This window comes from Syngnathus acus, chromosome 16 (genome assembly GCF_901709675.1).
Source record: "Syngnathus acus chromosome 16, fSynAcu1.2, whole genome shotgun sequence".
Taxonomy (NCBI): Eukaryota; Metazoa; Chordata; class Actinopteri; order Syngnathiformes; family Syngnathidae; genus Syngnathus; species Syngnathus acus.
Window position 1 is genome coordinate 5137481 of NC_051101.1, and position 24691 is coordinate 5162171.

Below are 24691 nucleotides of genomic sequence, written 5' to 3' on the forward strand. Positions count from 1 at the left end.
AGATGTCTCTGATATGGAATGGCAAAGGAACAGAGAATCAAGGGATTAAAGGAACATTGGAGATGAAAGAATAGGAGTGCCATATACTGTTACAGACCAACTGTATGGTCCTTTAGTATTATAATGCCACCTTTTAAGAGTACTGAACTCAAGTAATTAAAAATAGAGATACAGTATTTGTACTAAGTTCATTTTGTTTTTACTTGTTAATCACTTCACTGGTTCTTTTATCTCAAACAAATTATTTTAGGTTGCATTACCTGACATGTTGCATTACCTGACACTTTGATGAAGGCGGAAGTACAAGCTGAAACATGTCAGGTAATGCAACCTAAAATAATTTGTTTGAGATAAAAGAACCAGTGAAGTGAGACATACAGTATGTACTGTAAATACACTATGCAAAGTGTGACATACATTTAGCAGGCCTGATGGAAGCGAGATTGACCTGATCTTTTTCATTGATGGAGAAGCTAAGTAACACTAAACTTAGCGTTTTTCCTGCTTTTCTGTTAGTAGTTACTGAGCCAAACTACACAGTTGGTTAGGAACAGAGGTTAAGAACCACTGTACTAATGCATAAGGATCCTTGGTCAGTAATTTCTCCATGTACTCTATATAAACATACGTATGTCCTATTGTCCAGTTTCAGTGCATGTGTGAAAACGTTATGTGAATGACTAGTTAGTATTCAATTTTAGTCTAATTTCACATTATGTTAAACATAATTGTAATGAATGTTGATCATGTACTTGCCGAAATAAACAAACAAAATTGATTTTTAAGTAGAATGGATGGGAAATAATTTACTGGTACAGGCAGAATACTGAGTATTCTCAGACAAAGACAGCAAAAGAAATCGACAATGTAAAAAATATTTGAGTGACTTTTGGAGCTGCTCCTCTTCTCCTTATATTTGCAACCCCTAGGTTCTCTCCTGTGAAAGAATGGCTTTTCCTTTCACTGTTATGATGATGACAGATTTATAACCCTTTAAAAAAGAATAATGGTTTGTCAGCTCAACCCCTTCTATCATGTCCTCAATGACTGTACAAGTTTGTCCCCTTAAAAAATGATTTAGTGCTCGAGACGATTCCATCTCGTGTTATCAATTTTATTAGCCATTATGAAATTTAGTCTCAATTTGAGTCCAGTTTCAATTACCTTTGGTAGTGGTTAGCACGTTGATTGATGTGCGGTTCAGAAGCTGATTAAATGAATGAATATTAATCTCGTTTTTATTTTGTCAAGCTTTAGTTGTTAAGTCAAGTGTTTGTCTTTATTTTAGTCAAAGAAACCATAATAACATATTTTTTAAGAATGAAACTTTAGGTATTCCAAATATTTTTAATGACTATGGAGGAGGTAAGTGAAGCTAATACAAAAACAAAATTCATGTGCTAGTACTCCACCAAAGCAATCTTCTACTGATGACCAATGTGGTGCTACCCTGACATGGATCTGAATATTGTTCTTGGCACCAAAGCAAGAGAGTAAAGAGCAAGACAGTAAGGAAGGCCAACAGCGATGTTCCATCAGTTCTTGCTCAGGGCCTCTCGCTTGGAATTTTGGAGAGGTCAAAGGTGCACGAGACGGAGTCTGTAAGCGTGCTGAAGTCATCTGTACAAAGTTATTCGCAGTGAGGTGAAAGCAACTTGGTTAGACAGCGGACCAATCAGATTCCAACGTAAACATCGTGGCGCTGGCTCCAGAGGGCTTAGTCCAAACATGGTTGCTAATTGCATTCGTCTTCATTTTCCGCAACTCACTGTAAAACACCAATGAAAATGAAATCTAGATGGAACAGGAACTGTTTCAAAACCACAGAAAGCACCTCAGCCTTACCTCAATTTTTACTCTATAACTGTTCATTTTAGAGATGGCCAACTCTGATTGCTTCTGTCAGAAATCAAAATAAAATGCCTGTGAAGTGATTCCACTGGAATATATTTTCATACACACGGACTGCAAAGCAAAATATACTATACTCTACACTTGTCCTGTGTGTGATAGGTGTGGAAACCTACATAAGTACCATTCAAGCGGGACAATTTGTGTTTTCAGAGGGCTCCAACAACAGAACTGTGAAAAAGTATTTGCACTCCTCAAATTTTCACTTTTTTTTGCCCAGTCTCTTCCTTACTGTTGAGTCATCAACACTGCCCTTAACTGAGGTGAGGGAGCACTGCCGTTTATTAGCTGTTTTCCTTGGCGAGTCGATGCTGTGGTCTTGGGGTAATTTTAAATACCCGTAGGTGTGAGTGTGAATGGTTGTTTGTTTATGTGTGCCCTGCGATTGCCTGGCAACCGGTTCAGGGTGTCCCCCACCAACTGCCCGAAGTCATGGAATAAGCCCCAGCGCACCCGCGATCCTCATGAAGATAAGCGATTCACATAATGGATAGATAGATGGATGGATGTAACCTTCCATTTTGTGACATTTCTTTAGCTCCAATAAACACAGGCCCCTTATGTCATGAGTCTTTTAATCTTACTTCACTACACCCAGTTTGATCTTAAAAGTAATAGAAAACCTGTTCACAGAGCACTTTAACATCATCTTCAAACCCAGAATGTGAGATTTGCTGTGTAGTGTGTTACACAATATTATTTATTGGGGCTTTCATTTTCATAGAGACTCTCCTTGGCATCTTCCAGTTTTAAGGTCAGTGTATGATAATTTTAACATAATGACTTAGTATTTGGTGTTGCCAGATGAATTCAAAGGCATATAAATTCACTTGCACTACTCCATGTACTGTTAAATTACAAAGACACAAATTCCTGAAACTATGACTCATTTAAATAAAGATCATATTCAGTCTTAGTGTTTTGCACTTGCACTTGGCCATTACTGTTTATGCTCAGACACTTAACACCATCAGTAATGCCAGGAGAAAGATCTCCATCTCGCTCTCCCTTCATAGAGCATTGTGCCTATGCATAGGATATGACACAAGAGCCCTGAAATGTATCTGTAAGCAAGTTTGTGCTGGAATCCACATCAATATGTAATGTGGTCAGCAGTAGATGAGAACCTCAGAAGAAAATCACAATCCAATGATTGATACTTGAATAACAATTTTACGTTTCTCTACATCATGATCGTGGTGGTAGAGTGGTACAACTGACAAATCTGCCTCACAGTTTTGAGGTCATGGGTAAAAATCCGGCCTGGCCTTTGAGGCTTTGGTCGCGATTGGAGTCTTGAATAAAAAAAGAAAGACTAGCAACACTGTTGATTTGAGAGTATTATTATTTGTTGTATAGTTCCAAATACACTCTCTTTGCGACCAAAAACACCTCATTGGGAGTTTTTACAGTTTTAAAGCATGTGTTTTTCAATTTTAGTATTTCATAGACGATGCGTATTTATGTTTGACAAGGTCAACCAGATTCAAAGTTCAACCCGAAAAGCCAGTTATATTTAGACTTAGACTTTGTCAGGGGATGTTTGAGAATATTTGCCATTTTTCACATGTCCTGAGTGTTGTTAGTCACCTAAATGTTGAACAGAGGCTGTGATTTACCGAAGTCAAATTCCTTGTTTGGCACGCTCAAACATGGCGAATAAAAACTCTTGAATCTTGAATTCCGGTATGAATAAGTGTTTACAGAATAACATTTTGTTGCATTTGGCTTAGCACAGTGTCCATGTGTCAATCCAGCTGTACAGGGTTAGTAGCGGTGGCTTCTCACCCTATTTTAAAGGGAGAGAGCCCTACAGAGGGAAATCATTTCCCACTTGCATGTGGGCTCTTGTTCTCTCAGTCGCAACCCACTGCTCCTGACTGTAAGTGAGGGTAGAAAAGTACATTGATTGGTATATTGAGAGCTTCACCTTTCCACCCGACTCCTCCTTCACCACAACAGACCAATACAGAGTCTACATCACTGCAGACATTAGGATGAGCTGCCAATACCTCACTCCATTCTTTCCACACTCATCAAGATTATGGCTGGAGTCAGTTGTCACATACTGTACCCACAATCCATCAGACTTGGATGTTTATTTATTCATTTGAATTATATTTATATCGGAACGATTTAACTTGATGCAGATCACAAACAGAGTGCTTTCACTGTATCCCCCCAAGTGTCGGGACTCGGCAGTAGCATTTAACACTGTGAAGTCTCGCCTGCGAATGGCTGGTGATTCGTTCAGGGTGTACATCGACTACTGCCGGAAGTCACCTGATATAGGTTCCAGAATGTTTGTGATCATAGTGAGGATTAGCGGTTCAGGAAATTAATGAATGAATGAATGTTTATTTTTAGAGATTCGTACCACAAGTGGGTGACTTGGACAAGCATCCTTGTGGGTGTTTACAACTCCCTATGGAAGGGGTGTCAAACTAATTTTTGTTGCGGGTCGCATCGTCGTCATAGTTTCCTTGGGAGGGCCATTATGACTGTCAACCCAAATAAATGTATTAACACCTCATATTATATAAAGTATAGACTACACAACAAATTGATGAATAACTAGTTTTCAAATCTGAAACAAATAAAAAATGTTCACATTTTTTTCAAAGATGAATGGTAAAAAATATACGCAATAGCTCTATTTTTTAAAAGTGAAGACAATTTTCAATTTTAGTACTAACATAAATTTGATTTGTCTTCGCGGGCCACATAAAAAGATGTGGCGGACCGAATCTGGCCCCCGGGCCTTGAGTTTGACACATAGTCCTATGACAATGAGTGTGGACAAAGATAATTTGCACTGACAAAGCTAGGTTAAATTACTTATTAAAATACTTATGTACAACAATTTGAACCATGCCCCCCCCCCCCCCAAAAAAATAGAATGTTGGCTTTTCTAGTTCAAATATTTTATTCATCATCGGCGAATATGTTATAATGATGACACGCCCACTAGCAGTCACATGACTTACACACGGGGGGGGGTGTTGTAAAGAAAAGATGGCGTCGGTTTCAGAAATGTACGATGTAGGCTGGGAAGGTAAGACAAGGCGTAATTCTCACTGAATAATTATTTGATAGCACAGTATAGTAAGGATGCTCTTTGTGTGAGGTCGTATTTTTTATGCTCCAAAGTGACAGCATGTCAAAGTGGGAAGTAGATCGCCGCTAGTAATAACAATGCTACGCTGTTAGCTTTAGCTTTGTAATCGCTAAGACTTATTCAAGGTGAACGACTGTCAATTTCCCTTGGATGTTGTTAATGATTGATCATAACAGGATAGTTACATATTGTAATAGACAAAATGACTTTAGTTCTGTTCGCGTATGGTTTGTTGCACGTCAATCTTATCTTCAAGCGATGGTTGTTTATGTTGATGCATAGCTGCAAGCTTGTGACTGATACACATTGCAAATATAAAATGCAAATCATATATTTTAGGAATATACTGACAATTGTGTGGCTGTAATTGTGGTGTTTGCGAAGTTCCCCTGCTAAAATACAGAGCAGCACACTGCTATGGTTTGCTCGCATATGGCTGTGTTTCACTACTGCATATCGTACCAAATTCCTGCACAACACACGAACGAAGTTTGTTTACCAATATACGCCGCTATTTGGAGTGGCACGATTTATCTTATGTACTCTTATCTACAGAGATGCGAGACAAGTTGCGCAAATGGAGAGAGGATAACTGCAGAAACAGTGAACAAATAGTGGATGTTGGTGAAGAGCTCATCGGTGAACATTCATCTAAACTGGGGGATGACAGTAAGTGCACTATTAAAAACTAATTGTTCATTGAAAGTAGACTACAGCTCTAGGGTGAGAATACTCAATTTGAGTAATTGTATGAGATAGTGTGTACATATTGTTTTATGCATGGGGTTGTAGAATGGTACAAAGCATGTGTAGACATCGGCAAGAACTACCATACAGTATTTCTCAAAAATGTGGCTTCTGACTTAATACGTTAAAGTGGCCTCTACGTTTAATGAGTTGGCATCATCCTCTTGTTTCTCTGCAAATGGACACCATGTTTTCCTCAGGAAAAATAACAAGTGGTGAATGTTTTTCAAATTTTATGTGCTGTCACCACATTTCTAAATGGTACAGTTCTGCTTCAGTCACACTGATCTGGCAATTTCCCCACTTAAAATGTGACAGTGAACAACAGAAGGCTACCTTTATTGTACTGTTGAATAAAAATGTTTGAATTGAATGAAAACAAAATCATGTAGTTTTTTTTTGTTTGTTTACTTTCCATGTTGAATTTTATTTATTCATTTTTATTAATTTGCAGTTGTTTTCAAACTGGCTCTTTGAAAGCAACGTAAAGTCGATTTTTTTTTTTAACCCCCAATCCCTGTCGGCAAATGGTTGCCGGTCTTGTCTAAACCTGTTTATGATGTGTTGATTTTTTTTTTAAGGTGACCCTCGTGTTATGTTGCATAATAGACAATGAACAACTGTTATTGTGGCTGCCTTGACTATGCTGGCATTCCACTAACTGTTGCATTCTCTTTGAGACAGTCCACAGGAGGTCCGCCGACCAAACGGTTATTTTCGTGTCGGAGTTTGACGATCCGACAATGTGCCTTTAAATGACAGCGGTCTGTGGTGGGGAGAAAAAAAAACCCAGACATAAGAATGCTGTTCTAGAAAACTGTGCTATGATAGCTTGATTACAATGTTGCACCAAGAAAGTAACTGCAAAGTATTTTGACACAGCCTCTTTTGTTTGTCTCTCTTCTGCCCAGTATGGATTATTTATGAACAGGTGATGATTGCAGCGTTGGACTGCAGTCGAGATGACTTGGCTCTGGTAAGATTTTATGATTCTCAGTTACCCAACCAAAAGCTTCAAAATCAGTCATTCTTGCTCTCATTTTGGCCAAATGGTATTACTTTGTTGTTCTGAAAAAAATCATTAGCTGAGGGTTAGAATGAGAGTGACCCTAATTTACAGTCAACTTTTTTTTTTAATGAGTAATGATTTAATTGAAATGTAGAACAAAATATACATATAAAAAAAAAAAAATCAAATGACTCGGACTCTGTTATGAATTTTAACAAACACAACACATGCAACCGCAGCGAAAATGAGGTCTCTTTCAAAATGTCCTCTTTCACTTGCTTATACATGGATGGAATGACTGTTTGGAAAATAATTTTGGGGGGCGTGGGATTTGTACTTGCTACATAGTAGTCCTCAGTTAGATTGAAGGTGGACAAAATGTTCACTGGAAGTAGGTTCACAGCATTTGATTGTATTATGTTTTAAATACATTTTATTAATCGGAAATAGATCATTTTCTAAATATGCCATCGGTGTGTCGTGAGTAGGTTTTCAGGTCGCCTATTGCTAAATGCAGCTCTGTTCTTTCCCCCACATAAAATGCTTAATTAGCTCAGAATGTTTCCCCATTTGTGGACTATAGTCACTCCACAAAATCATGTCTAAATTGTGGATCCCCTGAAAATCCTTTTAGAATTGAGTTAGGAATCCTCTTGACAGCATTTGCTTTGTTCTTACCAAATCTGCCATATTGACCTCATTTTGACCATCACATGCTCTCCAGTCATTTTGACTGAAGTGTACATGACCTCTGAACCTTCTGATGTGAAGCCAAAGCTCCATCAAATAAATGCATGTAGTTTTTAAATTTGGGTGTTAAACTATGTGACTTAAAACCAAACGATTTTAGAATGCACTGGTATGGTTAACTCTATTTTTGTAAAACATGGGCATAGATTCAGTTTCTTCTCTTTGAACAGATTAACTGGCCGGTGACTTATTTCAGACAAGCATATCCTGCTTTTATGACTTTACAGCGCAATGATTTCTTTTTACTGTAGTTCAGACGTTACTTAACTTGAATACCACATACAATTGGAATAAATGTACTTTCATGTAATTTCTTGGCTGCATTCTTTGTTTTCATCTCATGCTGTAGCTCCTAAATCCTAAAATATTACTTGCAGATACCCTGTTTTGATTTTGTTGTTTTAGTTTTTATCTCATGATACAGTTCCTAAATTTCATTAAAAATGATCTTCTAAAGTTTTCCTGCAGATACCACATTATTAGTTTTAGCTCCTAAATTTCATTAAAAATGATCTTCAAAAGTCTTCCTGCTGATACCCCGTTATGATTTTGATAGATTAAACAAACAGTTACAGTTACGAGACAGCAAGCTAACTCAAGTGGGCAACCTGGGTATAAAAAAAAAAAAATTAAATCCAAAGACATATTTTGGGTGGTTTGTGTTGGACAGTGTCTTGTGGAAGCAAAATGGGTCAACATCTCAAAATTGCACTTTTTTTCATTTGCGCGCGCGAATGGACCATAAAATAGTTTAGTAGATGCAGCCAACTATAATTGGTGTCTCTTGTCTGCCCACATCCTTGCAGACCTGTCTACAGGAACTGAGGAAGCAGTTTCCAGATAGCCACAGAGTGAAGCGATTATCGGGCATGAGGCTGGAAGCTTTGGAAAGGTAAGCATGGTGCAACAAAATCTGGAGCAGAAAAGGGGGCAAAAGCATCACTTTCGTGAATTGTATTCAAGAAGGCTTGAAATCAAAAACTATGCTGATTTCCAAACAATAGTTTGAGACTGTATATATTCAGAAAAGTTTGAGGGTTGGGTGTGTTTATGTTGGATCACTCAGCATTCATTTACTGAATTGGGTAACATGGAGAATAGCTTTGACTTTGGATAGCCCTTGATTCGGACTTCGGGATTCCCGGGAAGGAAGTGGTCAGATTCCACTGTTATTCTCGGGGTCCCTCAATCTCTGTTTTTGTCTTTCCCGTCTGTTTTTGGTTCTGGTACAAATCAATGTGTCTTGGCTCAGTAAGTGTTTACGTCACCTCGGGTGTTTCCCCTTCCCTCAGTTGTTTTTGTTGTATTTACCAAACTTTAAAAAAAAAAAAAAAAAAAAAAAAAACATTTCAGTCTTTTGTTCGATTAGGTGACCTGAACACATCAGTTAATTGGTCGAGGAAAAAAACGGTGCACTTCTCACAATAATTCCAAAGCATGCGCCCCCTCCCCTCCAAATCAGCAGCTTGCACCCTTGTGCCATTGAAACATTCCAAAGTGTGGCTGAGTAATAAAGTGAGTGTGACAGAGGCAGTCATTCTTGACGTGGGGCTGTTCAGTGCTAATGGAAACCAGAGTTGCTTCAGTCTGCTGTAGCGTATGTGCTGGGGCACTGTCTGATCACTGACTAGACACTGCTTTTTGACAGCTAAAATATCAGTGTTTTAGATTTGAAAACATCATTAATGGTCATTATGTGCCTTATGGAATATGACCGGTATAGTTTAAATGTTCATGCACACATTTTAAGTTAGCTTTTCTTCCTGTATTTCTCTACAGTATAATTTGATATCTAAAACTCTTAAACTTTTCTCTCAAGCAATCATGCTTGCTTCAGCAACTAGTTTTGGGTGACCAAGTTCACATGTACTTTGGTGTTGTTGGTCAAGACACAGACAGCCAAATCAACAAATTGGCTGCAGATATAAGAACATTTTAATGTGGCAATATGATCTTGTTTAAAGGTGAATCAAACTGGGCACAATCAAACGAATAGAATATTCAAAACAGAGTGCTTTGTTTGCATCAATTTCATGACTCATTGTGAAATGTTACAGGCTTACAAAGTTGGCTGTGTAACAGCAACGTACACTTAGCTGAGTGTTTATTTCATTCTTAGGATCACCACTGATTACTGTGTAGCATTTTTGTAATCATACACACATGCACGTTGTATGCAGAAACTTGATTCTCCCAAACGTTTTTTTTTTTTGCCGCGCCGCCTAATTTTACAAAAGTATTGCGTGAAAACTGAGATTTTATTCTCTCTCTCTCTCTCTCTCTCTCTCTCTCTCTCTCCTTCTCTCCCCCCCCCCCCCCCCCCCCCCCCCCTCTATGAAGGTATGATGAGGCCAATAAGCACTATGATGCCATTCTTCAAGACGACCCTACAAATACGGTATGACACCGATTCCCAACCATGGTCCCGTGGTAGTTTACACAAGAAAACATCATTGTGCTGCAGGAAATTATACAATTTCACTTAATTTATCAGAAAATTACTGTTTATATGGATGTCTTCATCTATGTATGCCAGTGACGGATAGTAACAGAGAATAATCAAATGTGCCATCATTAGATAACAGAAATTTAAATAAACCTCAGCCTGTTGCCATTTCTATAACAAAATAAGTTATGACTTTATAACACTGCAAATAATGTATTATAGCATTGTGTTTAATTAAAGGACGTTCTGTGACATTTTTGTCGGGTTGTGTACAGTGAAATGTTTCTAATGTGAAGTGGGTGCCTTAAAGCACAGGTGTCAAACTCAAGGCCCGGGGGCCAGATACGGCCCGCCACATCATTTTATGTGGCCCGCGAAGACAAATTGTGCATCAGATTCGCGTGTTATTACTAGAATTGCAAATTGTCTTCACTTTTAATATCTTTTTTCTAAATATTTGACCAGTTTGATTTGAAAACGAGTTATTTGTCAGTTTGTTTTGTAGCTTTTACTGTATATAATATGAGGTGCTCATAAATTTATTTGGGTTGACAGTCATAATGGTCCTCCAAAAGAAGCTATGACTACAATGTGGCCCGCGAAAAAAATGAGTTTGACACCCCTGCCTTAAAGCATTCATTGGCTTGGATATGTTGGATGGATTTTATTGTCCAAAGTACCCTAACCTAACCGCCCAGTGTAAAATTATTGCGGGGGTTACGTTCCAAAAAATGGCCGTAATATCAAAAGTCATATTTTTTGATTATTTTTTATTCTTTTGTCCGGGTATTTAAGCCTCAGTCAGTCAGTCGTTGTACAAACATTTGCCATAGCCAGCACAAAAAAAAAAAGCAACAGACATCAAACAGAACAAGGAAAGTAAAACAAACAAATGATGACAGAAACCTCAGCAGCAGGTGTTAAGGTCAAGGACAAAAGTACAGATGCAACGCTACAAGAAGCAAACCACACACAGGAAATAGGAAGGCCAAGCTGGACATTGCCAAACGTACTTTCGACAAGCCTCAACAATAGTTATATTCACTTGATGTTCTGGTTGTACTGGAAAGGCAAGTGACGAGGTATTTGTAGGGTTTCCAGAAACATTTTCAAAAGGGAATGATAAACTATTTTGACACAAGTGAGCACTCAGTACTGGTCTTGGGATGGAACAAATCAGACCATCGGCCCACTTTTTGGGTGTGTTAACCATAGATCATTTCCCACCATACTTTCCCTTTAATATTAGGTGTAATGATAAAGGGTGGTGCAGAGATGAGCTTCGTCATTTTGTCAACTACTGTATCTTTGGGAAAGGACTATTGCAAGCAATTTCTCCTGCAGGTTCAGGAGTCAGCTGGGGATAGGCCCGAGAAATGACGGAAAATTGGTAACCACAAGGAAGACTTGCAAAGCATGCCAACATGCAAAGCAGAGATCGGAAAGTGAGCTGTTGTAATTACAGGCTGTGGAGTTGATGTGGTACCCATTAACCGAAACTGTGGAATCAACAAAAAAATGCAAGGTTTTTTTTTCTTTTTACAAGACTGCCCGATGACTTCTGGGTTAGGCTCCAGCACGCCTGCGACCCCCGTGGGGACAAGCGGTACAGATAATGGATGGATGGATCCAATTTTTTTTTTAACTCGTATCCATTCCATTGCTTTTTATCTTTCATCCACCACATTAATATCCTGGCAAAAGTATGTACAGAATGTCCGGTGCATAATACGCCCCCCCCCCCCCCCCCCAAAAAAAATTGTGGATAGTATTGTACATGGGTGTTAATGACACCACGATGGGGACCTGTTTCCCATAGAAAATGCGTTGCACATTATGAAGTTCAAATTATGACAACAGTGACCCTCCTGGACTGTTTAACTCAGGTTTTACATCAAGCAAGACTGGGAACCAATTTGCCCGAGAAAGCTTCGATATTTACTAGTATCCTCAGTTCCCAAATGCTTATTGAATGTTGTTGAAAGGAAGGGTGATGTATGTAACAGTGGCAAACATGCCCCTGTCAAAGTTTTTTCATGTGTTGCAGGCATCAAATTCAAAATAGCTGAATAATTTTTTGTGAAAAATGTTATCTTTTTGAAAATGAAGTATCTTGCATTGTAAAAGTTAAAGTCCCAATGATCGTCACACACATCTGGGTGTGGTAAAATATGTCCTCTGCATTTAACCCATCCCCGTGTGATTTTGATCCATCCCCTGGGGGAGAGGGGAGCAGTGAGCAGCAGCGGTGCCGCGCTCGGGAATCATTTGGTGATCTAACGGCCCAATTCCAACCCTCAATGCTGAGTGCCAAGCAGGGAGGCAATGGGTCCCATTTTTATAGTCTTTGGTATGACCCGGCCGGGGTTTGAACCCACAACCTTCCAGTCTCAGGGTGGACACTCTACCACTAGGCCACTGAGCTGGTTGTAGTGTATTCAATTAAATATAGATTGAAAAGGATTTGCAAATCATTGTATTCTGTTTTTATTTGTTTTACATACCATCCCAACATCATTGAAATTGAGTTTTATACATAGCTGGTCAGTACTGCGGTGCCAGTGCAAATCCATGTTCACGCTTAATAAATGGATTCCTTCTGACATGATTCGTACATTGGTTCCAAACTCTTTGGCAGTAAGTCAAGCAGAGGAAGCCCCACTCAATCAAGTGCCATTCCATAAGTAACGTAAGCTGTGGCAAGGCAGTGCACTTCAAATGGAACAGCATCCTCTTAAGTTTTTCACCCATTACCATCAGTAAGAAAGTAAAATGGGTAAAACAGTGGAAAAGTCAGAGCAGTGGAAGTAATAATTTATAATTCAAATTGATGAGAATTTAATCCACCTTTAGGTCAATTCAACATCAAAACGAAGCGGAAAGCATTTTTCAACCGATGTAAATTGGACAAGTGGACGAGATGCATGCTGTGCCAGCAGGAAGACAGGCATTTGGGTTCAGGGCAGTGTGCCATTTTCCCCAAATGGTTTCGTCATGACTCACTACTTTATCTTGTGTGCTCTGTGCCTGTGAGCTCATTTATCGGATACTGCCAATATCTCCTCTAATGTCTTGCTTGGCTTCTTCATTTTGAGACTCCATTATTGGAGTAAATACACTTTATAATGTTAATCTATTGTTTCTGGCTTTTCCCATTATTCTTCATGACTGTAACACACCAAATTGATTCCTTTGAGATAAATACTATAAATTGCTGTGCAAACAAACTCTGAACTCATGCAATCTATCACAGTCATATTCTGTCAAACACTCTGGGCTAAATCCTGTTTACGTTCTATTTTTCAGTCTGCAAGAAAGCGCAAGATCTCTATTTTGAAAGCCCAGGGAAAGAGCCCTGAAGCCATCCGGGAGCTCAATGAATATTTAGAGCAGTAAGTCCCCTTGACTCATTATTGTATGTACTGTATCTATAGTGTGTGTGTGGGTCTGCATTTTGTATGTGTTTACAAATTGTGTATCCCTCTTGTTCGCTTTCTCTTTTTCACTCTCTCGCTTTCCCTGATATTCTGAGTATATCGGTCCATGTGAGCAGCTCTTGTTAGCTGGATTAACTTTCATGTTTTATGCATTATTTATTCTGTGGTCATTTTGTGTTCACAGGTTTGTTGGGGATCAAGAAGCATGGCACGAGTTGTCAGAACTCTACATAAATGAGCATGAGTAAGTACATTTGCATTATACTGCAAAGGGTTATTTGGTATGCTTATTTGGTGTGTGTGTGTATATCTCTATCTAGCTATAGAATGTATTGTTTCTAAAAAATCAAATCTGACAACAGGGAAAATCATTCAGAAATGTAGCATTGACCATTGCCAATACATCCATTTGGATTGTCCTGAAAAAGAAAATAATGCTGTACTGAACAAGTAATATCAGAACACTTTGGCCAAGGATATCAATAGCAGTTGATGACAGAAACATTGTGGAAACAATGAAAAAACACCCAAAGACAACAGTCAACAGTCATCACTGCCAACCTCCACATGGCAGGGGAGTGAAGGTATCATAATCCATTATTTGAAGAAGACCAAGTGACAAAGTATACAGGCCATTCCACAAGATGCAAACCACTCATCACCAAAAGGAATTGGAAGACCAGGTAGGATTTTGCAGAGAAGTATCGAGATGAGCCAAAAACTTGTGGAAGTTTCATGGACTGATTCAGACCAAGATGAAGTGATGATAGATCACAACTTGGAGAGCTCTTGCACCAAGCGGACTGACATGAATCATGGCTCCAACCTGAGAGATGTCAGCTGAAACAAAGTAGAGCATCATAAAACTTCTTAAAGGTACACAAATCATTGGGCAGTGTTGCAAAATATGTTGGCCGTTCACAGTTGTGTCTAAACTCTGGACCAAGTGCAAGAAACATGCATGGGAAGGTTGTTGAAGGGAAGCATAGTGGTAAACCAAGGAAGACATCAAAGCATCAAGAAAGAAAACTTAAGGCAACGTCTCCAAAACAAAGAAGGAACAAACGGAAGGAAACTGGAGTCAACGTCTGTGACTAAGCTTTAAGAAACCGCCTGAAGGAAATGGGCTTTACATACAAAAAAGCTAAACCAAAGCCAACATCTAATGACATACGAAAACGACTGCTTGTCGAAAACATGCAAATTTTCACACACAAGTATGACAGGTTGCTGCATATTAGATGGCACTGGGGCTAGCTGTCATTACATCTTCAATAAACGTTGACATTTTGTTCACCTCATCACTTGAAAGGAACCTTGGGTATGATGTAATCATTTTCAAGTTGATAATCCAGCTAGCCTTCGAGCACAAACTGTGAAAACATTCCTTGAAGAACGACACAATGTCCAGGCCTGCAAATGATCTCAATCCAATTGAAAGTCTTCGGTGGAAGCAGAAGATAATCTGGCAAAGAGAAAGTTGGAGCCAGATTGATGAGGAGTACTGTTTATCACTCATAAATCCTTGCCTCTGACACTGAGCTTTTATAAAAGCCAGAGGTGGTGCACAAAGTACTCGTGGTGTGTTGAAGTGATCTTTGTTGTCATTGTTTAATTTCCCCTCAGAATTGAGTAAGTCCATATTTTTCCCCTCAGCTTGGTCAAAACGAGTAACTTGTTTTCTTTTTCTTTCTTGATTTGACTGTTAAGGCCAAAAAGTTGCCATTTGAATTGACTTTAGTCTTCCTGTGTGCGCTTGCATGTGTTGGCTCAATGGAGTCTTGGTTGCTCTGGTATGAAGGCAATGACAGAAGGAATGTTCAGCATGGTAAGATGCCTACTTATTGAAGAATTCAGGCTTTTGTATGGGAGGCTTTATGGCTGTAGCAGCCAGAGGAAATCCAGGGGTGAGCAGATTATCTCCCAGTTTATTCAAACACTTCTAATTTCGCTCCCACCCCTTATCTTCAGGCGTGTCAATTTCTTTTTCATCGTTTTCTTTATTGAGCGTTTGAAAACTCCCCATTTCCCCTCCTCCTCTTCCAGACAGCATGGCATTATCATCACTTTTTTTTTTCCCCAGAGAGACAGACAGACAGAAAGAGAGAACACTTGCTGTGAAATTCTCAGGAGAGGGTAGTGGCACAAACTTTCCCCAGCCAGAAAAAAAACAAGGCTAATGGAGATGCAAGAATGAGAAATAAACTTTCATAATAACTAACTTAAAATTTATGAAGCACTTGTTTGTACTATGCCATTTTTACCGTTGAAATCCTCAACATAATTGAGTACATCCCAAACATTCCAAACTTAGGTAGACAGATATTGGCATCTACTCATTATTTCCAGCTTTGCAAAATGAATTGGATTTTTTGTGTTTGGGAGTATTTTAAAGTGTAGTTTGACAGTCCGATAGGTTTTCGAGCAAATCTTTTGAGGTGTACTCAGTTGATGATTAAAAAGGCAGATAAGAATTAACTTGTTAATCAAACACTGTGCTGGAAGTACAATTAAGGGAGTCAACGGAGTTTGCACAGTTTGAGTTTGCCTAAGTATTACAAAGAAAGCTGCATGAAACTGACGCTTAATTGGCTAGTCATGTAAAGGGACTTTTTTTTTAAACCTCAAAGTACTGTACAACATAAATATATTTTTAATGAATTAAAATGAAAACAAGTGATTGTTTTATTAACTCCAAAATATTAAACTATTGTTTACCGTAATTTCTGGACTATAAGCCTCACCTTTTATAAGCCGCACGAGCAAAAATTGGGAACATTATGTTTTTTTCATAAATAAGCCGCACCGTACTAAAAACCCGCATGTGCACGCGAGTTATTTACAAAGAAAGACGGGACACAGTAAGCCTTTTGAAAGTTTTAATAACATACCTTAACATGTATTTCCAAACACTGCCTGTGACGCGGCAGTAATACCGCAGCAACACGGAAGTAAAACAGCAGTAATAGGGCTGGATAAAAAAACATACCGGTAAAAGTCACTGACACGTGGCGGTAACAAAGCAGCAACACGGTAGCACAGCACTAACAGGGCTGGTTAAAAGAAATACTAGTAAAAGTCACTGAGAGCCATCTTCCTCCTGTGCACTGAAACCATTGAAGTCTTCCTCCTCAGTGTCCGATTGAAATACTTGATACTTCGCCACACACTTTCTCAGTCTCTCTTTCGTTGTCGCTTTTATGCATTTCTTCTAGCATTTTCCATGATGAGGGTGTGCTCATGCTAATTTTATTCATGCTCAAAGCGCCAAGTTACATTAAACTAGTGAGCAAACATATAGCTCCAGAGTAGACGTGACCAGGAAATAAATAAAGAAAAGGGGGACAAGATGTCATCTACAATAGCCCAGTGCACCCTAGTGACCGGAAGAAACCTCTACAGTGCATGTTAAGAGCCAAATCGACTGCCTTTAACTTAAAAGAGGCATCATATGCATTTCTTTTGTCCCCCAAAATGAGGGTTTGTGTATCAAAGCTTCCTTTCTTCAGTAATGTCCGTCTTGATCTCGTTCTGTCTCTTCTTTGTGTCAATTATACGGCACTTTTTGCCTGACGGATGGACATGCGATCAACGCACCACTCTTCTCCCCAGTGACCGTGTCACATATCCCTTAGCCGAGCAAAGCGGTGCCGCACAACAGCGGTCTACAGCCTTTTTACGAGTGTATAAGCGATCAAGTCATCACAAAAATCACGAAAAATCCATAGATACGCCGCATTGGACGACAAGCCGCAGGGTTCAAAACCTGAGCAAAAAGTAGCGGCTTATAGTCCGGAAATGACGGTATTTTGTGGACACTGACTTGCTCAAGAACTGTGGTATTGTGTGAGGTTCAGCGCAGCCTTGGAGGAGTAGCATGGTGATGGTAGGGGGAGATGGCTTAGAGAGAAATGGAGAGGTAAGAGTCTGGCCCTGTTACAAGATTCTTGTTTGGGCTAATGGAACAGACTCTGTTGCAAGCCAGGGCCACTGCACGAGCACATCTGAAAGTCTTTATGGAGAGGAAGTGGTAATTGTAAGCAGCCCCCAACTTTCTGAGCCCTCTGATCTCCCTTTTTGTGAAACCCCCTCCCCCTGTTTATTTCTTTCATTCTCTGTTCCCACCTTCCTTTCCCCTCCTATGCTGTTAATCTTTCAGCCAGTTACTATGGCGGTCTTTAAATAGCTGCTGTGGAAGTTCAATCTGGACGGTATAACCTATAACTTTTTTTTACTCTATAATGTGAACATAATGGATATGTCTCATAATTTGATGGGGTTTTTTTCTCATTTTTATTCATTATGCTCATTGATGATCATATCACCTATCATCATATTGAGCCTTCTCAATGGTGGATAAGTGGCAAATTCATCCGGTTCCTAACTTGGTTTAGTGACCTCTCAAACATCTCAACAGCCCTTCTTTTCTATAAAACATGAACAAAAATAATAAAAATGTGTTTTTAATGGCAAAAACATTTATTTACACATTAGATAAGGTGCGCAAACAACAACATTTTCACATTTGACTGCTTATGTACAGATTTTGGGCTATCTACAGAGATGTTTGTGTGTGTGTGTGTGCTCACATGCATGTACAAGGTATGAATTTCTGCACAGCTAAATCAGTTTTACTGTGTTCTTTGTCTTTCACAGTTATGGAAAAGCTGCATTTTGTCTTGAGGAGCTGATGATGACCAATCCTCACAATCACTTGTATTGTGAGCAGTATGCTGAGGTAGGTAACCATCTGGACATCTGTCATGAAGCATAAAGAGGAAGTTTGGAATAAACGTGAAGCTGCTATGAATATAGCCTCCACTCAAACACCAAGTAGACAGACACACTCTTCGTGTCATTTCAGAGAATAGTGGCTCATGAGTGTTTACTCCATGACATGTTGCTATTACGATACTACAACGATGTACAGCTTATTCGCTGTTGTCCCTCACAGGTGAAGTACACCCAGGGAGGCTTGGAAAACCTGGAGCTGTCTAGAAAGTATTTTGCCCAGGCTCTGAGGCTGAACAACAGAAACATGAGAGCATTGTTTGGTCTGTATATGGTGAGTACTGCTTTGCATGTGGAGACATTGGGATAAAAAACAGGACAGAAGAAACAAAAATAGACATTTTTTGTAGCCCTGTGGTTTGTCAGTGTTGAGGCTGGCCACTAGGTGTGCCAAGTGCCACGCAAGTGAATGTGTCCACTGGTGTATGTGTGAATGTCTTTTTCGAGGGGCTCTCAGACAGGTCACCTCATTGCTGACTCAGATGGTGAACGCAAGCATTGGAAAGTCTTCCCCACTGGAACTCTTTAAGTAATAATACTCCCTTGTCAGGAACTTTTTTATGATGATGACTTAAATAAATAAAGTAGTCAGGGCTTGAAAGAGAGAGCAGGAATCTCTGGAAAAGTGTTCAAACAAGGTGCCACTTTGATTGCAGTTTTGGCCCAACAGCCCACTTGTAATTTCATTTGTTTAAACCGGATGTTGTTTGCCATAGCCAATGTATTATCTGAAAGTGAGACCTGACATAAGAACACAAACGAAGGGGTGCTTGGAATTAAAGGTGAATAGGGGAAGCTGGTCTAACATAGAAAGCCCCTCTGTTTTTCTTGTGCGGCACTGGCATTCTTCATATAATCCAAACAATTTAAAACAGCATACTTTTGAAACTCTCAGAAGGATCAGCAACAAGAATGAGGAACAGAGTTGGGCTAAATGGAGACATTTGCTTCCTCTAACATTTATATTTGCCTGGAGACTGAGCAGACCTCATGATTTCCTGACAAGTCATCCGGCAACACTTAGTTCTTAACTGAGTACTTTTAGTGAGATTTTGTACTTTATCATCTGTAGATTGATGAGTGTTTTTTTTTCTTCAGCAAGTCTTGCTGTTCCACATCTTTACAGGTGCAAGAAGGTCACCGAAAGTGCATGGAACTTTCACCAGCTTGCACCAACTTTGGCAAATCCACCGACAAACTGGTAGCAGTGACCACAGTTGGGTTGCGGCGAAGTTATTTACAACACGTGTGGGGATTCCCCACTAAAATAGTGCACTTTGTCATGCAGGGGATAGCCTGTTTGATTTGACATCATCTAAATCAAGGCGTTTGTTGACTTAAAACACGCATACAGCGGAATAAGGAAATACAGAAGCCAAAACCATTTTATAAAACAAGGACCATGTAGATTGGTACGGAGTTCCGATTTTAGCATCCTGGTTGCCAGGGCTTTAAACTGCAGACATGGTAAGACGTTTTGGTGTACTGTGTGGAGATGATGGCAGGAACCTGAGAAATACATGGCATTTGTGGTTTGAAGGGGAATTAAGACTGTGATTCACATGCTACCTGATGTATTAAGTGCCAAGGTATTTTGTGTACCACATTTTTAATTGCTCTGAAGAGCTGGTGCTGGAGAAGTTTGACCCCTATAGATCGACATTGTGCAAAGGTAGCATGTAAAGACTCACACCATTTCCTTGCCAAGAACAACTTTGCCCATCTCAGGCAAAGCTATTCTGATTAGTGAGGTTGAAACAGAAATTGAGAAACCATTGTACAAAGTATGGTGCTTCTGTTTATTAACCAAGTTTTGATAAAGACCGCATCTTTTGAACTCTCTTGTGCTTTTTCCCCTATATAGTCTGCAAGTCACATTGCTGCCAGTCCAAAGGTTAGTGCCAAGGTGAAAAAGGACAACATCAAGTATTCTGCTTGGGCTGCCAATCAAATAAATAGAGCCTATAAGGTGAGTGACATTATTATTCACTGCTTTTATCTTTTCAAGATATTTTCATTTCTGCTGTCTGGTCCTGAAAGCATTGTTTTATTTGTTGCAGGATCTGCACTAATCATGTGTACAGTATTAAGTTTGTTGTTGCTATTACAGGTTTCCCGCAGATTCTTTAAAAATCACAGAATCAATGATTTTTTTCAAAATCAATTCCCTGATTGGCATTAAAATGTAAAACGTTTTTTTCCCAAAGTCACAATATTAATAGGAATTTATGATTGTAAATAGTCTTATATCTTAAAATAGATTAAGATTCTTTAAAACTCTTTACAAAAATAACTTGACCAAATTTTTCTAGTAGTATCATGCATTCACTACAGCTCAACCAACAAAACAATGTGTTAGTTGGAATTCTAATCAGATTAGAACTCTAATAAAATTAGTGGGTGGGAAGGGGGATTGGAAAACTGAAGCTTGTGATTTCCGATCATGAATCTTTGTCAGCAACCAATCCCATTGATGAATATTTTCCGAGCTCCAATAATTTCCCCTGCACTGCCCCCCATTGACCAGTGTTTTGCAGTCGTGAAAAAGTCATTCAGCACCACCCTCACCCGGTTGATGATTGGTTTCTAATTTAGGAAACTTTGTCCGCAACTCCTTCGTCCATAACCCCCCCATGGGTGACATGATCAATGAGTTCTGCAATGGACCACGGCAAACACAAAATATTCTCTCTTTTTGCAAGGCTCATGCTTACGTTTTTCTTTCCAAAGCTATGAAGAGACAGCTGACATATTATTAGGACCAATGACGGAATGTGCAAACAGTGGATAAATTGCGACCGAATCCGGTCCAACATGACATGTTTTAACAACACAAATCAATTATTACGTTTTAAATTAATTTTACGGTATATTGAATTTGCAAAATTATATACAGTAGCTACAAGTACGGTATGTAGAAAGAGGGAGGGCCAGTCAGTCTAAAGTTGAAAAATCAACACTGTCTTCATCCACTAACAGTCAGTGGAGGCATCTCTGTGTTATATTCTACAAATACATATATACTTTTGATTTCACCCCCTACCTCATTTTTGCTGAAGGACTGCAATGCAATTTTCAATTGAATAATTATAGTTGAGGGAGATTTCCTTCTGGGTAATTGATTGCAGATGAACACAATTAGAATAGTTTATTTGGATCGCCAAATATGCTTGGATGCCTGTAGTTTTACAACCATCCAAAAACAGAATAGAGTTTGCCTGTTGTAATAAATATCACAAAATGATGGATTGTAATTGTCTTTTTCCCCCTCGTTGGATTCCCTCATACTTGAGTTCTTCTGGTTAAAGTCTTAAATATTTTAACCTCTCTTGAAAGCCAGTGGTCCCACTGTTAAAACATGCGTTTTGTGTTGAAGCAAAAAAAAAAAGTTCTGTCTCTGCTTCCGTCTTTCCTTGCAAGCATTTTTTGATGACTTTTCCTCTGTATTACTTGATCTCAGTAAACCTGTGTATATCCCAATATGTGCACAGGCAGTGTGTAGTTTAGGCTGCCTTTTTTTTTTCTTTGCTGTTTTAACCAAGTTAAGTGACAAAGTGTAAGGGTTGGCTTTATTTTGCTCCTCATCTCCTATATAAGGACTGCAAAGCGCTTTTAAAGGAGTCACTGTGTGGGCCCTCTCTGTTAGACAGCTGCAGGCTGCTGTGGGTTTGTGCATGCTGATTGATGACTCCTTTAAAGAGTTTTTTAAGTCAGTCGTCTATATTTATGAGCCTTGGTACCTGGTGATTGTCATACCTCAGTGAGAAAAAGGTGGGCAGGTGAGTGCACTTGGGAGCAGACGTCAGCAAGGGGTCAACTTGGCAGGGCCCCATTTATTAATAGGGAAAAAAATAACAGAAGTCATTAGCGATGGGGTCAATTGACATGTTAAAGACCCGGAGATGTGAGCTGTAGGTGCGGAAGCATTAAAACATGGCCTTTTCCTCTTACTCATCCAAAACCTTTTCTTATTAGGTCTTGTGTCACAGACTATGAACTTCTGCTGTGTCATAATTCTTCAATTAGATGCTCTATACAAATGCAGAGCTGTCTTTTCTATTCTGACTGTTTGAAAATAGTGGTCACACCTCAGGCTGAGGAGCTAATTGACTCACATCCGGGGTAATGCCACATACGCATCAAGGCGATGAAATGCAATGATTACAGCACACCCTAAATCCAGCTGAATGAGTCACTCTTGGAAATTTATGGAGCCAATTGTACACCTTAGCCAACTGCTCTGTTTATGATGAAGTTTTCTAAAAGAGGAAAAAAACCTCAGGCCATGGAAATTGTTAGTTTAGTGACAGTTCCTGTTTTCTAATTCTTGAGCACAACTGAAGGATTAAATACAAACCCAATTCCAATGATGGAACGTTGCGTTTGACAAATCAAAACATAGTGTGATGTTTTGTAATTTAATACACTACAAAGACAATATAGTTCATATTGAAACTAGTAAGCTTTGTTGTTTATAGAAAACAATAATTAACTCGGAATTTTGCGGCTGCAACACATTCCAGAATAACTCGGACAGGGTCATGATTACCACATTGTTACATCACCTTTTCTTTTAACAACAAACATTTGGGAACTGTGGACATTAATTGTTGAAGCTTTGAATTCTTACCAGCTTGATGAACAGCTTCGGCTATTCAACAGTCCGGAGTTGTCGTATATTACACTTCATAATGCGCCACACATTTTTAATGGGAGACAGGTTCGGGCTGCAGGCAGGCCATTCTGGTACTCGCACCCTTTTACGCCGAAGCCTCCCATTGTCTTGTAAGTTGAGGCGTCCATAAAATTGCTTGTGTTGTACTATTTGACCTCTTGGCTTAATAGTCAGTTAGTTGTTAGTGTAGTTCTCGCCAGCCTAACTGGTGATTCTGCCTCATCTACTGTTCCTATATGTCAATACAGTCGACTCAAACAAACCTGTATTATAACCAATACACGGGACAGGTGGGGCGTGCGTCCGTCAATGACGGACTGAGTAGTCGGTCGATATTTGAGGCGGTAGGCACTAATTACACTGATGGACAAAAGTCCACTTCCATCAGTGCTTCATCTGTCATTTTATTTAAATGTCACCGTCAATCGACTGTCGTTTGCAAAATAGGCATCCGTCAGTCAGTCACTGACGGACCTTCCATCAGTCTGGAGGAATGACCACCTCTGCCTATACTGCTGACCAAATAAAATGAATTACCAAAAAGTGCTTTTCCCTCCTGAAGTATTATAAATTATTATTATCAATACAGTATGCATAATATTGACTGCCAATATAGTCATATACGTATATAAATATAATTGTCAATATAGCATGTGATGTGACAATGCGATTATTTGCTTTTATGGGATCACAAAAGATAAAACGTTTGCCAAAAAAAACATCGAATGAAAAATTCATCACATTGCAGCCTTTGGACAATGAGCAAATTTTGTTTAATTGGCCTGACCCTCTTATTCTGTCCCTGAGTTAAGGATGGCCTAAGGTTGAGGATGTTGATTTAATCTTTTGCTATTCTTTGAGGACATGCCCCAATCAGCAGGACATGTTTAATTGGATTGAAAAAGTGTGCTCATATATAGTACATTTATGGATGAGTGAATATGTATGTATTTTGGATTTTATTCCGTGAGCACTTCCTGTGAAGCCCTTCAGCAACAGTGCAGAAATTTGTTTTGTGTGCTAATACCGGAGGCCTCGGAAACAGACAGATCCTGCCGGTCAGCTCACACGCAGACTAAAAATAAAATGACGTTATACAACAGTTGATGGTGACATACTGCATAGTTCAGTTAAAACGGTAATGTTTCTTGTGTGGTATTAAAGTGTGTGTTTCTAATCTTTGTTTTAGTAAGTCTTGTCATTAATTTACCTGGTCACGAGATTTGAACTTAAATCTTCTTCGCCTACTTTCTTACAATTGAGGTTCTTTTGCACCTTCTTCTGACATTTGCAGCTGGCTGGACGTGGGTCGAAAGAGAACAAGTGCTCTGTCAAGGCAGTGGAGGAGATGCTGGAAACCATGCAGATAACCATGTCCTAGATGTCCTTCCCTCTTCCATCTTTTGATGACCACATGCTCTTGGAGCCATATGGCAGCTCAAATAGCCCTATGACTTGAAGTGAAACTTAATCTAACATTGGTTTGTTTTTGTTTTGTGCCCTTTCAAGTTTTGGTCTGGTAATTGGCTGAAATTGATATGGACAATGGCAGCGTGTTGCATCCTCTCAAATGAAAACATTTGTCCTTCCATCTGGTATGTTGCAACACAATTCCCAAGTAGTCTAACTTGCTTTAATGTTTTACAGTCAGTTATCTTGACCTAACAGGCTACAACAATGTGGACAAGACAGAGAAAAGGATTTTCAGTAAATGCTATTTATGGAGACGGTGCATTGATAAAGAAAACTTGCCTTTCAGTCAAATCTAGCAAAATGTCTTAATAAAAGTTGAGCTGATTGACATTTT

At 39.2% G+C, this 24691-nt stretch overlaps 1 protein-coding gene across 1 annotated transcript; it reads left to right on the forward strand.

The window, feature by feature from the left end:
- The first annotated feature begins 4877 nt into the window (after positions 1 to 4877).
- On the forward strand, positions 4878 to 24691 carry emc2 (ER membrane protein complex subunit 2). The gene is made up of 11 exons (XM_037273862.1): positions 4878 to 4966; positions 5585 to 5698; positions 6688 to 6752; positions 8342 to 8427; positions 9876 to 9933; positions 13288 to 13373; positions 13603 to 13662; positions 18075 to 18156; positions 18373 to 18483; positions 20074 to 20178; positions 24179 to 24691. The coding sequence occupies exons 1-11, from the start codon at positions 4927 to 4929 to the stop codon at positions 24263 to 24265; spliced, it is 894 nt and encodes a 297-aa protein (XP_037129757.1). The 5' UTR covers positions 4878 to 4926; the 3' UTR covers positions 24266 to 24691.